Source organism: Callorhinus ursinus, unplaced genomic scaffold, assembly GCF_003265705.2.
Source record: "Callorhinus ursinus isolate GAN/ISIS: 27379988/994484 unplaced genomic scaffold, GSC_fseal_2.0 scaffold13, whole genome shotgun sequence".
Taxonomy (NCBI): Eukaryota; Metazoa; Chordata; class Mammalia; order Carnivora; family Otariidae; genus Callorhinus; species Callorhinus ursinus.
In genome coordinates, this window is record NW_027397075.1 from 15,928,772 (window position 1) to 15,941,398 (window position 12,627).

Below are 12,627 nucleotides of genomic sequence, written 5' to 3' on the forward strand. Positions count from 1 at the left end.
GCGGGTGGCATTGGGAACTCTGTGCTTGGGAACGCTGCCTCCCAGTGCTGTCTGTTCAGAGCAGAGATGCGGCCACAGACATATCCTGGGAGTTTTAGTCCCTTTTTCCATAAAATGCACTTCTATACACCTTTTGTGTGAAATTTCAAGGTGGGCCTTTTGGAGCCCACTCGGCCCTCTTGAATTGTGTACAGTGTCCCACGCCATGTAGTAGGGAGCCTGGCTGTGTGCAGGACCAGAGTGATCGGGGGGTGCTGGGCTGGCCGGGAGACCAAAGAAGGGGGTTTCATCTCTTAGCTGATGCGTTAGGAGCTGAAGTTCTTTCTCACGTGGTGAGATGGGAGGGTAACGGAGTAAGCTGGTACACACTGCCTTCCATCTGGGGTGGGAACGATAAGGGCATGTCGTGAAGGCCAGTGTGTTGCCTCATGCACAGTCATCGGCTTAGGACTCGGAGCATCTATCTCGCATGGCAGATGGGGCTGGGTGACGCTGTGTGGCCCCGAGCTGTGTGGCAGGCTGGATAAGCCTCACGTGGGGCAGCGCCTTTCGTAGTGTTTCCAGACCAGACATGACTCCCTTGCCAGCAGAAGTACAGACATAGCAGGAACCCTGGAGAGTCTGGTCTTAAAAGTGCACTTTGTGTGGCATAGGGAATGTACTCAGTAATACTGCAGTAATGTTATTTGGTGACAGATGGCGACTACGCTTATGGGGGTGAGCACTGAGTACTGTAGAGAACTGTCGAACACCGAACCTGGTACAAGCTGTATGTCAACTATTCTGCAATAATAATAAATACATACATGAGTCGTAGCCTCAGAGAGGTTTTCGGAGGGGAGGGTGGGCCGCCTCCACCCTGGAGGTGTTAGAAAAAAACAAACTGTGCCTCAAAAACAGAGAGGAGGCTTTTCCCCCCTCCTCTGAGCAGACTTCATTGCGGCTCCTGGCTCACCTCTTGCTGCAGGAGGACTATGGGCTTCCCGGGGCTCCATGTGGGTGGGCGTGTTCCACGCAGGCTCCACGCTGCATCTCAGTGCGAAGTACTCCATGGGTGGACAGATGTCTGGAAAAGTGGAAATCCGCATGAACACCAGGGAACCGACATGGGAGTGTTCGGGAGAAGACCCCACGCCAGTGTGTGCATGCTCGTGGCATTGCCCAGCTCCTGGGGGAGCAAAATGAGCTGCGTGTGAGGTCATAGGAGTATCCGTGTTTAATTCTGATTCTCTGGTGTTCCATCTGCTACCTTGAGCCATATCCTAAGGATGACAGCTCAGAAGCAGACCTTTCTTTCAGTCCACCAGCCTTTCTGTCCAGGTATATAGTGAAACAGAGGAGGGAGGAAGCCTGCTTATGTTAGCTTTATCAAGTTCGCTCTCCCTGCAGCCCTGCTCTTTCTCACTCTTCTCGTCCTTTTGTACATGGAGACTCTCATCCACGGGGCAGCCCTCTCATGGTGTGACCTTGGATTTTGTAAGAGGTTGTTTCTCAGGGTTTGATGGGAGCTGTCCACCTGCAAAGACCCTTGCCCAAAGTTTGGTGAGGTTTTGGGAACCTCCATCTGCTCATATTTACTTATTTAGGACTCCGTTCTTTTTTTTTTAATTTAATTTAATTTTTTTTTTTAAAGATTTATTTATTTGACAGAGACACAGCGAAAGAGCAGGGGGAATGGGAGAGGGAGAAGCAGGCTTCCCGCTGAGCAGGGAGCCCGATGCGGGGTTCGATCCCAGGACCCTGGGACCATGACCTGAGCCGAAGGCAGACGCTTAATGACTGAGCCACCCAGGCGCCTCTTTAATTTAATTTTTTTAAAAGATTTTATTTATTTATTTGAGAGACAGAATGAGAGAGGGGGAGAGAGAGAGCATGAGAGGGGGGAGGGTTAGAGGGAGAAGCAGACTCCCCGCTGAGCAGGGAGCCCAATGCAGGACTCGATCCTGGGACTCCAGCATCATGACCTGAGCCGAAGGCAGTCACCTAACCAACTGAGCCACCCAGGCGCTCACTAGCACTCCGTTCTTCTGGGACCTTGGGGAAGGATCCCAGATCTCTTCTCTAGATTGTGACTCTCATTAGATCCACTCATGCGTTTCACCCTAAGGGACTGTGGCTCAGCAGTGACCAAACTTTTGCCTTCCAGACTCAGCCACAGCCTGCAGCCCCCACCCTCCCAGCAGCGGGTGCTCTGACCTTCCCTCCAGGGGCTATTCAGTGGTGCAGGTGTCCTGGGAGTGCGGCACGGGGCAATGAGCACATAGTGGTGTTGGCAGGAATCCTAGGGGGTCCTGGAGGTCACAGATGTGCTTTGTGTTCTTCCCCATTTTTTCTCATTACACATTCCCTGCTTGAGAAAGCAGCTGGCCACAGATTCTGCCGGCTCTTTGGGTGGCCCCGTGGAGAAACCTGTGGTAGTTGGTCTGCTGCCTGAGGCTTCGGGGAAGAGATGGTAAGAACAGCCTGTGGGCGTGGGCAATGAGGACCTTAGGGCCGCCTGCCAGCACTGTGCATTTGTGTGCCCCCGAGGGAGGTCTGAGCCATGGCCCGCCCCACACTTGGCCGGATGTGGGCGTCTTGGTCTCTCTGGCCACTTGGGAATTGCAGAGTAGGGTTGGAATGTAATGGGAAGAACTGGGCCAGGCCAGGGCAGGCCTCGACAGTGGGCACACATCCCCCTCTTGTCCACCTGCCAGGGGGGCTTTGCCCAAGTGGCCACTTCTCCGTGTCAGACACCGAGTGCTGTTGGCACTTAATACAGGAGCTGTGCACCAGGCTTTGGGTGCTGTCAGGCTGGCTTCTCATTGGAGGGTTCCAGAAGCACCTGCTGGAAACAGCTCTGTGTGTGGTTCTGCGGTGCAGGGCATACGGGGCCACGTGCCTGCTGAGGAGCCACCAGCAACCTGTTCTCTGAGCAGGGGCTTCCCGGAAGATTGTCCACCCAGAGTTGGCAGCGTGTTCCTTGGACCCCTTTCCTTCCTCTATTCATGAGGTGGTTCTCAGTGCCCCCCAAGCACCCGACACTTGACCAGCTGTGCGGGGAGCAGTTAGTGAAACCTAAGACCAGAGCTGGTGACTGAATTCTGTCGGGGAAACTGCATCCAGCAGCAGACAAGTGTAGGTGCATCCTGTGGTCAGGTGCTCCAGACACGCACAACCACACAGCAGTGATTGCCTGGGGGGCTGGGGCTGGGGCTGGGCCGGGGCTCACCTCACCGAGAAGGTGGGGCTTGAATTGAGACCTGGAACAGGGAAGGAACCCAGGGCACCTGGAGGGAGTCCTAGAGGCCGAGAAGAGCAGAGTGGTCAGTACAGGTGGACCCAGACAGCCTGGGCTAGGAGAGAAGGTCCGAGAAAAGTGGGCAGGTCATGTGGGGCTCCTGGCATTTGGGGGCCCTCGCTGGGGCTGCCGAGGTGGGAACCGTGGGGGTCTGAGTGGGGAGAGCGGGCTGTCCGGGGGGGGGGGCTGGTGCTGCACAGGTCTATAGGGAGAGCAGACAGGATTTCCAGATGGTCAAGGTGGGATGTGGGAGAAACAAGGATTCAGGGACAGGGTGGCCGGATGTGGCCTGAGCAGTGTTTGGCCCTGAAAGAACCAAACTGCCGTCACCGAGGAGGTGGGGAGCAAGAGGTTTGCAGCTGAGGCTGGCTTGGACAGTTGCTTTGGTGCAGCTTGGCATCTGTAGGGAGGAGGGTGCCTTGTGCTTCTCCCTGATGGGACGTTTTGGGGGGCTTGGCAGCCCCTGCACACACCTTTCCCCTCCTGCCCACACCTTTCCCCTCCTGCCCACCTCTCTTTTGGAGACAGGCCCTGCCCTGCCTAGCTGCCCACCTGTGATGGGGCCTTCACGGGGTGTGCGAGGGGCCTGGCCCTCACCCTGTGCCGAGGAGGCCTTAGCCCTGCAACATTGAGCCTCTGGAGCAGACACGGAAGAGGCTTCCCTTGAGTCCTGGCACTCTGGTCGGACTGCAGATTCCAGGGCGACCCAGAGATAGATTTGTGTGTGTTCTTCTCTTAAGCACCCTGAGATCTGGAAAGATGCTTTCTTGCCCGAGGGCTTCACAGGGTTTTGTGGTGTGTGTGGGTTCGCGATGGCACCTGACAGCAGCGGGGCCTGCTCTCTGCAGCCTGTGTACTTCGGGCGTGGTGCAGCTCCACATCAACAGCTGGCTGGAGGTGAGCTTCTGCCTGCCCCATAAGATCCACTACGCCGCTGCCAGCCTCATTCCACCCGAGGCCATCGAGCGGAGCTTGAAAGCCATCCGGTGAGTGCCAGCCTACATACTGCCTAGCTTCTGCCTGGGGAGAGTTGTCCTTTCTTCTTCCTGCTGCAGGAATCGGCAGGTAAGGCTCTACTGCTGATGGAAGTAAAAACGTGTATTTTGGGGTCTGGTTTTTGTCCAGAAATGACCAACCGCAAGTTTCCTCTGGGCCCTCTCGGCACCGCAAGGGCGATAGGCTCTGTGCTCGGGGGTCTTCGCCTCAGGCCTGGGCAGGGCTGTAGGGGCTGAGCTCCCTGGCAAGACACCGGACTGTGGGGGGAGTTCCATCCTCCCAGGGCTGCTCACCGGACCTCCTGCATTTGAATCAGAACTTGTGGGAACTCAGTTTCTTAATTTAACTGGTTTCCTGCAAGGAAAGAGCTAAGCTCAGTTTTTGCAACCCCCCCACCCCCATTAAAGTCTCCTGTTTCCTTAGATATTTTTATAACTGAAAAAAGAAATCTGGGCACATTACAGAAAATTTGGAGATGAAAGAAAGCAAGGCACTACCTAGCCGTCTCTCCCTTGCCCAGTCTGTGCTCTGAGTCCGTGTCCTTCCTCCTGGACTTCCTTGCTGAAGTATAATTTTATGTAGTTCTATTCATAGCCTGTGGCGGGGATTTTGCTTTTCCATATTTGGGACTCTGCCTGGAAAATATTCATGTATTTTTTCGGTCAACAGATGTTCACTGGGCAGTCCCGGAGGTGGGAGATGGAGTTGGGTCGTCGGGCCTTCTTCAGTTTTGTTCCACTTTGTTTTTTCTGAGGGTTGTAGTGACCCCTGTGGCTTCTTAGAGGCCCCTGGACGCACTGCTCCTTCTGTGTAACCCTTGCAGTGGCCTCTTCCCTCGGGTTCGGTGTGTGTGCCCCAGCAGCGTGCCTGGTCAGGGGGCCTGGGCTCGTGTGTCCCGCTGACCCCTGACTCTGCTCTACAGCCCGTACCACGCTCTACTGCTGCTCAGTGATGAGAAGTCCCTGCTGGGCGAGCTCCCGCTCGACTGCTCCCCGGCCCTGGTGCGCGTCATCAAGACCACATCTGCCGTCAAGAACCTGCAGCAGCTGGCCCAGGATGCAGACCTGGCCTTGCTGCAGGTATCAGCCTGGGGGCCTGGGGACACACCGCAGTGGGGGAGAATGGGAGGGCACCTCAAAGCAGGTGGTCCTTGGGTGGAGGTGGGAGGTCAGGGCCTCAGGAAAGCAGGCTGCCTGTGTGCCGTGTCCCCAGGACCTCTGTCCAGCTGAGCGCCACTGCATGGCCTTCCGTGGTGGGGTGGGTCGTTCCTGGGTTGGCTCCAAGTTCTGGAATGAGTCAGGCTTGGCTTTGGGGCTGGCTTTGTCAACTGGCTGTGGGGGACTGACGTTGTCCTCTGTCCAGGAGTCGTGAGGCATGAGGCCCTCCAGTTGCTGGGTGTCTGGCTGTGGAGAATGGGGTGCCAGGGCTGGGGGCTTGCAGGGTTGAAGCAGGGGCCCTCAGGGTGTCACCATGTGAGAAAGTACCACATCTCTACTTTGCCAGTGTGGGAGCTGAGGTCCCACCTGTGTGCAGAACCAGGGCCTAACCTGCTGGCCCTGACCACCCCCCTTTTGTGTGCATTCAGGCCTGTGTTCTGTAGGAGGTCCCATCCTCTTGCTGAGCCATGTGCTTGTGGGCTGCATGTTTTCTTTCTTAAGATTTATTTACATATTTGAGAGAGAGTGCGCTTGTTCACATGAGAGCTGGGGGAGGGGGGGGGGAGAGGGAGAGAATCCCTTGCAGACCCCCTGCCGAGCAGGGAGCCCAACCCAGGGATTGGCCTCATGTGATCTCATGACCCTGAGATCATGACCTGAGCCGAAAACAAGAGCCGGTTGCCCTCAGTCCTGGCTGTGATCTGGTTGGAGCCTGGGTGGGGGCCAGGGAGTGAGAAGAAGCTCAGAAAGAGGTTGAGGGTCCCAGGGCGGTTGTGCCTTCCAAGTGACAGCGGAGGGCAGGACCGCGGTCTGGTCGTGGTGGGCACCGTGTGGCCACCAGGGGGCAGCAGGACCTGTCCCCGGAGCGGTGGCTCTGAGGAAGAGGAGCCCAGGCGTGAGGCGGGCTTGAGGCAGGCCTGCCCTGCCACACACCTCCCCCCCCCACCCAGGCACGCCTTTGGCCTTTGGTCCTTAGCTGTTGGGGGAGCCTAACTCTCAGGCCTGTGTTTCCCAAAGCAGCGGTTTCTGAGTCTGCCATCCAGAATGAGTCGTTCCCTTGTTTGTACCCCATGACCTTTGTCCATCCCCTGAGACCGTCTGTCGGATTCTGCCCTCATGCATTGTCATACGGGCTCCTGGACTGGAGGAGCTGAGCACCACATCCTGCTCCCCTTTGTAGCATCATCCGCAAGACAGAACCTTAAATGTGCTGGCTGTTTTGTACACACTGCAGAGCTTGTGTTCTGTCCCATACGGGCTAAGCTTTCGAGTTTCTCGGTCTCTCTGGACAAAGACAAAGCTCTGGTGATGTCCCCTTCACTTCCCTGCCCTAGCCTTGCCATAGGGAGACCGTTTTTCCCTTCCGTAATCCTCCCTACTGAACGCTCCTCTAATCAGCGTTTCCTGCTGGTGTGGTTGGCCTTCCCGGCCCCTGCAGCTGCTGTTACCTGTGGCAGGTGGCCCCGTGGGGCCCGAGGACGGCAGAGCTGGCCGAGCCCGGTTGGAGCCCCAAGAACGGGTGGCTGCCCTAGGGAGAAAGTGTCAGCTTCAGGTGTGAGCGTCTTCAGATGATTTAAAGCGACTTATGTTCTCAGGGTGCCCGGCTGGCTCAGTCAGTGGAGCCTGCGACTCTTGATCTTGGGGTCGTGAGTTTGAGCCCCATGTTGGGCATAGAGAAAAAGTAAATCTTTTTGCTTAAGAAAAAGTAAAATCTTAAATAATTCGTGTTCCATCACAGGCAAAGTCAGTATTTTGGGCTTTTACTTCTAGCATAATTAGTATACAGTGTTATGTTAGTTTCAGGTGTGCAATACAGTGAGTCAGCAGTTCCGTATGTTAGTGCTTCATCCCCAAGATAAGTGCGCTCTTAACCCCTTTACCTGTTTCACCCGTCCTCCCATCCATCTCCCCTATTTTGGGCTTTTTTGTTGTGATAGAGTCAGTATGTTCAAATATTACACAAGTTACCGGCACAGAGAATCCCTGCAATCCTGTATCGCAGAGGTAACCACTGTAGATTCCTTCAGACTTTTTGTATGAATCAGTTATTAACACATTATCTTTGAATCAGAAAATTAGGATCACACTGCCCATTCCTTGTGATTGGCTCCCCACAGACCTTCACATCCTCTCTAGGTCCTGTGAATGCGACCTTATGTGGGACTTTGCAGATGTGATGAAGGACCTTGAGGTGGGCAGTGACCCTGGATTGTCTGGGTGGGCCCAGTGTCACCACAGGGCCCTTGTGAGAGATGGGCAGGGGGTATGACCGCGGAGGCAGAGATCGGAGGGATGTGGCCACGTGCCAAGGAACACTGCCGCTCGAGGAGATAGGGCAGCTTTTCCCCCAGAGTCTCCGGAGAGCGTGTCCCTGCTGAGAGCTGGAGTCCAGCCTGAGCTATGGGTTCAGACCTCTGGTCTCCAGGATGGTGCTCTGGTTGCAGGGAGTGGTGGGAGGTGGACAGCACAGGTGAGGGCGATGGCAGCTGGAGGGAAGCGGACATATCCTTGCTTTGGAGTGTCAGTAAGACTTGGGATGAGAGAGAAGAGCGGCGGTGAAGGAGCTGAGGTTTCTGCCGTGTTGGCGCTGGTGGTCCTGTTTGCCGAGGTGAGGTGTCCCAGTGCTCATGAGACCTTTCCTGAGTGCCAGCCTGGACAGGGTCCTGTGGTCACGGTCCTCTGGGAAGTGACCATCCCAAACCACACCAGGGACCAGTGATAAGAAGGGTTATTGTGCGTGTGCTGTGCCAAACGCCCGGGCAGGGTGTCGGAGGGTCGGGCAGTATCCTCCCAGCTCCCACTGCCTGCAGGTTTTCCAGCTCGCGGCCCACCTGGTGTACTGGGGCAAGGCCATCATCATCTACCCGCTGTGTGAGAACAACGTCTACATGCTTTCTCCCAATGCCAGCGTGTGTCTGTGAGTATCTCTGGTCGCCGGAGCCCAGGATGGTGCTCCCCACTTGGGTTTGCTTGCTGGCCTCTGCTGTGTCCACGTTCTAATTCTGGCCTGTGCCACGTGGCCTGCCCCGGGCCTGTGCTCTTCCGGCATTCAGAGCCCCCATGCAGGGTCCGGCCAGTGGGCTCCGGATGGGGTGCCTGGGGGGCGGTGGGAGCCTTGATCTTGACTCGGGGGCTCAGAGGGGCCTTGGCCTGTGCCTCTGGCTCCTGCTGTCCATCGCGGGAAGGCACCTGGGTTCTGTCCTCAATGCACCCATCCTGGGCCACCTGCCATGCTGCGCCTCCCTGCTGTCTGCCCTGGGCTTGTGGCGAGGGCACAGACGTCAGGGATCAACGGTGAGGCCTGCTGAGCCCATGGGCATGCTCGCCTCACCTCTCCCAGGTACTCCCCACTGGCCGAACAGTTCTCCCGTCAGTTTCCAGCTCACGACCTGCCCTCTGTCCTTGCGAAGTTCTCCTTGCCTGTCTCCTTGTCAGAATTCAGGAACCCCCTCGCCCCCCCTGTGCAGGAGGTAAGTTGCAGGAGTCCAGGGAGTCCGGGAACCACCCACCCAGTGTCCATTCCTTATCCCAAGGCCCACGGTGCTGCTGTACCCTTAGCCTGGGTTTTGGGGAGGAGGGGGCTTGGCTGTGTCGGTGGTACATGTCACGCCAGGGTGACCAATAGCTGGCTCCCCAGCCAGGCCACCTGCAGACACCTGGGCAGTCCCAAGTCCCACCCCCCACCCCCAACCCCCCCGCCCCGGTGGAGCCCAGCCTGGCTGCCGTGAGTGGTTCTCGGGGTTAGAACCGAGTTAAGAGGCCCAGATGGCAGGAGAGTGGTAACCTTTCCTGGGGGTTTGCCGAGTCAGCTTTGTTTTCGCTGAACTTGGGCCCTGGCCTCCTGCTCTCCCCCCTTCACGGTCTAGGTGGCCACAGGGTGTGTGGGTCTAAGTCCTGGGCCCACCGTTCCCCAGAATCTCCTCATCCAAGAGGATCTGGAGAGGACAGACCTGGGACAGGCCCCAGTGGGCCTGGGTCCAGGCGAGGGACAGGTGGGGTTGCTGGGTGTGGCAAGGGCTCATCCAGGGAGGCATGAGCATATGGAATGAACTGGTGAGCTCTGGGTCAGGTGCAGGCTGGATCCCAGAACGAGCCTCTTCTTCCCTCCCCTGTGCTGAAGGCCTGCAGCTCTGGAACTCTGGGCAGGGAGCGCAGAGCCAGGATGGGGCAGGTGTTGGGAGATGGGGCTGGGTGTTCTCAAGGCTTTGTCTTCAGAAGGAAAGTATTTTTTTTTTTTTTAATAAGTGTGAGATCTGTTAGGCAAAACCAGTCCTTAAAAGCAAACCCTTTCCCTTTGTCTCAAGTTGTGAATGAGGAGGAGATCCTGGTTCTTGAGTTCATTCAGATGCTGTGTGTGACAGAGTTCTAAAGGCTGTCTTTCATGGGGCCTTTGGTTTCCAGGAACTGTGCCAGGCCCTGCCAGCTGAATAAAAGCCACACTTTGCATCTGTGCCCCTACTTCCCCCAGCAGAAGCTTCCTAATGGTCCGGATGGCGGGTGGATTTTCCAGGCCATGCCTGGGGGCGCCTTGTGCTTGGTCAAGGGGCTCAGATGGAGCGGGGTGAGGCGCCTGCTTGTCACGTTTCCTGCTTCAGGGCCTGGCATGTGCTCTGGAGTGCTTATGAAGCGCCTTTGTTTTATTCCTTAATTCTAACTATCTTACAGTCCTTTTCAATTTTATTTGGTTTGACCAGGTCATGACCTGCCCCTGGTACGTGGTACATCCCTGTTTCCATGCCCGGCAGCCGTCCCTTCCCAGGGGGGACTCCCAAAGCCGAGCAGGCAGATGTGTGACCTTCCTGTTCACCCATGCTCGAGCTGGGCCTGCTCAGGGCTCCTCACTGGCCCTGCACAGGGGCCAGCCCCATGAGAGAAGGGTGGACTCCACACACCTCATCGGGGCTCATGGTCCTTGGGCAGGCTTCCAGGTTGAGCCAGGCAGAGGACTTCTGCTCTCCAGACAGCTGCCTGCAGCTTCTTTGTGAACAGTGTCCAGGCCACGGTGCGGAGGTCCCCACAGGCCCAGCTATGTGTGGTGGGGGTCCATGTACTCGGCCCTGCTTCTCAGGGGGGGGCACGAAAGGCCGGGCACGGGGGGCGGCCCGAGTATGTGGTGGGAGCGCTCCTGTGACCTTCCCTGGAGCAAGGAGTTGGGCTTGGCCAGCAGCTGAGGGGTCCTTTTCTGAGGTGGGAAGCCTTGTGCCCCGGGGTCAGGCCCCTGGAGCTCATGGACCCCTTGCCTCTGGGATGACTCGTGGGGATCGTGTCTTAGGTCATGGCTCCTTGGTCCTCCCTGGAGGGGAGCAAGGCAGTGGCGGGGACCAGCCTTCCTCCGCTGCCCTGGGGGCTCATGCCGCCTGTCCTGCAGACCCAGCTCATTCAGATGGTGGTGTGGATGCTGCAGCACAGACTCCTTGTCCAGCTGCACACCTACGTGTGCCTGATGGCCTCGCCCAGTGAGGATGAGCCCCACCCTCGAGAGGACGATGTCCCCCTCACCACCAGGGTCAGCGGCCGCAGCCTCAGCACACCTAATGCGCTCAGCTTTGGTTCCCCAAGTAGGCGCCCCCTGCCCAGGGCATCCAGCTGGTGGGTGGGGGTGGCATTTGGGAGGCACTTGGGAGTGGCAGCTGGGATCCTGACATGGGCACTGCTGGGGCTGACTGACGTGCCCTCACAGGGCCGTGCGTGTGCACACACTCCCGCCCCGTATATGGGCACCTGGGCCCTCACCCGGACAGCCCCCGTCCCCTGCTGAGCAGCTTGCCCCTTGAAGGAGGGCAGGAGACCCCTCTCCCTCGCCTCCTGCACCTCTGTGGCTCTGGGCTCCCAAGCAGCCTGGGATCAGAGCAGACGTCCCAGCCTCGCTGGGAGGATAGTTGAGCCCGCTGTTTCGGGGCCTGTGAGGAGACACTGGCTCACAGTCGCTTCTTAGAAGAGCTGCTGTGGCCACCGCATGCGCCCAAAGGACACAGCCCATTGCCAGGCCCCGGGTACCCCAGGCTTCCCAGGCTCGGGGGAGACAAAGGGCTGGAAGGCTCCCTAGGCTGAGGCCTGACCTTGATCTTCAAGTTCAGTGCAAGGACCCGGCCTTGCTCAGGGCCCTCCCTTGTCCGACGGGTGGGACGAACAGGCCTGCCTTGGGGTGTGGAGGCTGCTACCGGAGGGTGCGGCAGCGGATTCCCGGTGGACACGGATGGCACAGTGGGTGCACCAGGGGCGTGTTTGGGGGGCCGGCTGCTCCCTGACCCGTGCCCACCCACAGCCAGCAGTGACGACATGACCCTCACTAGCCCCAGCATGGATAACTCCAGCGCGGAGCTCCTCCCCAGTGGGGACTCACCACTCAACAAGAGGATGACGGAGAACCTGCTGGCCAGCCTGTCCGAGCACGAGCGGGCGGCCATCCTCAGCGTGCCTGCAGCCCAGAACCCTGAGGACCTCCGCATGTTTGCCAGGTGGGGGCAGGCGGACCCGCAGCACTGGGCCAGTTCTAGGGTCAGATCAGCAAGTGGATGGGGACTTACCCAGCACAACCCAGCTGAAATCCACTGATGACCAACGGCAGTTGCTGGTTGCTGTGGCATCTCAAGCACTGAGGTGTCCCCACCTGGCGCCTGTGTGTGCCCACTGTGGCCGGCACCGTCTGTCACCAAGATGCCAGGCCTGGTGCCTCTGCCTGTGGGGGTCCCTCCAAGACTGCCTGGGTGTCTCTTGGTACTCCTTTGGAAGCTGCGGCAGGTTCTTATCCTCACAGCTGGGAAAACTCTGAGCCCGGGCTGGGGGCGGTGGTGTCCAGGACCCCTACATCATTGGTGACAGACTTTGTCACACCCAGCTTTGACTTGGGGGGCTCTGCAGATGGAGGGTTTTTTGGGTGGGGTGAGGCTGACCGGCAGCAGGCCCCCAGTTAAGAACCGCACGCCAGGTGACTCTTGGAAGCAGCTGGGTCCTGGCCTCCTCTGTGCCAGCTCCAGCCACACACGGCCCCTAGAGCAGTGACCCCGTCTGGGCCCATAGCCACATGGCACTTGCTGCCACAGCAGCATGAAGAAGGGAAGCCCCCGGCAGACCTGTCCCCTGCATTTTCCTACTCATGCCAGCGTGCCGAGGGCAGATGTGAGCCTCAGGCTCAGGTGGCTCCAGGGGGTTAACAGCCTTGTGTCCTCGTGGACCCACGTCAGGGCACCGTGT

General features: G+C 58.1%; 1 protein-coding gene across 8 annotated transcripts in view; it reads left to right on the forward strand.

Moving 5' to 3' along the window:
- NPRL3 (NPR3 like, GATOR1 complex subunit) overlaps positions 1-12,627 on the forward strand; it is a 38,277-nt gene that overhangs the window by 24,687 nt on the left and 963 nt on the right. For all 8 annotated transcript variants that reach the window (XM_073899799.1, XM_025877509.2, XM_073899801.1 and 5 more), the window contains 6 exons: positions 4,129-4,266; positions 5,199-5,355; positions 8,244-8,350; positions 8,774-8,903; positions 10,802-10,991; positions 11,699-11,891. In XM_073899799.1, the coding sequence (XP_073755900.1) occupies positions 4,129-4,266; positions 5,199-5,355; positions 8,244-8,350; positions 8,774-8,903; positions 10,802-10,991; positions 11,699-11,891 (915 nt within the window). The remainder of the gene's footprint in view (positions 1-4,128; positions 4,267-5,198; positions 5,356-8,243; positions 8,351-8,773; positions 8,904-10,801; positions 10,992-11,698; positions 11,892-12,627) is intronic.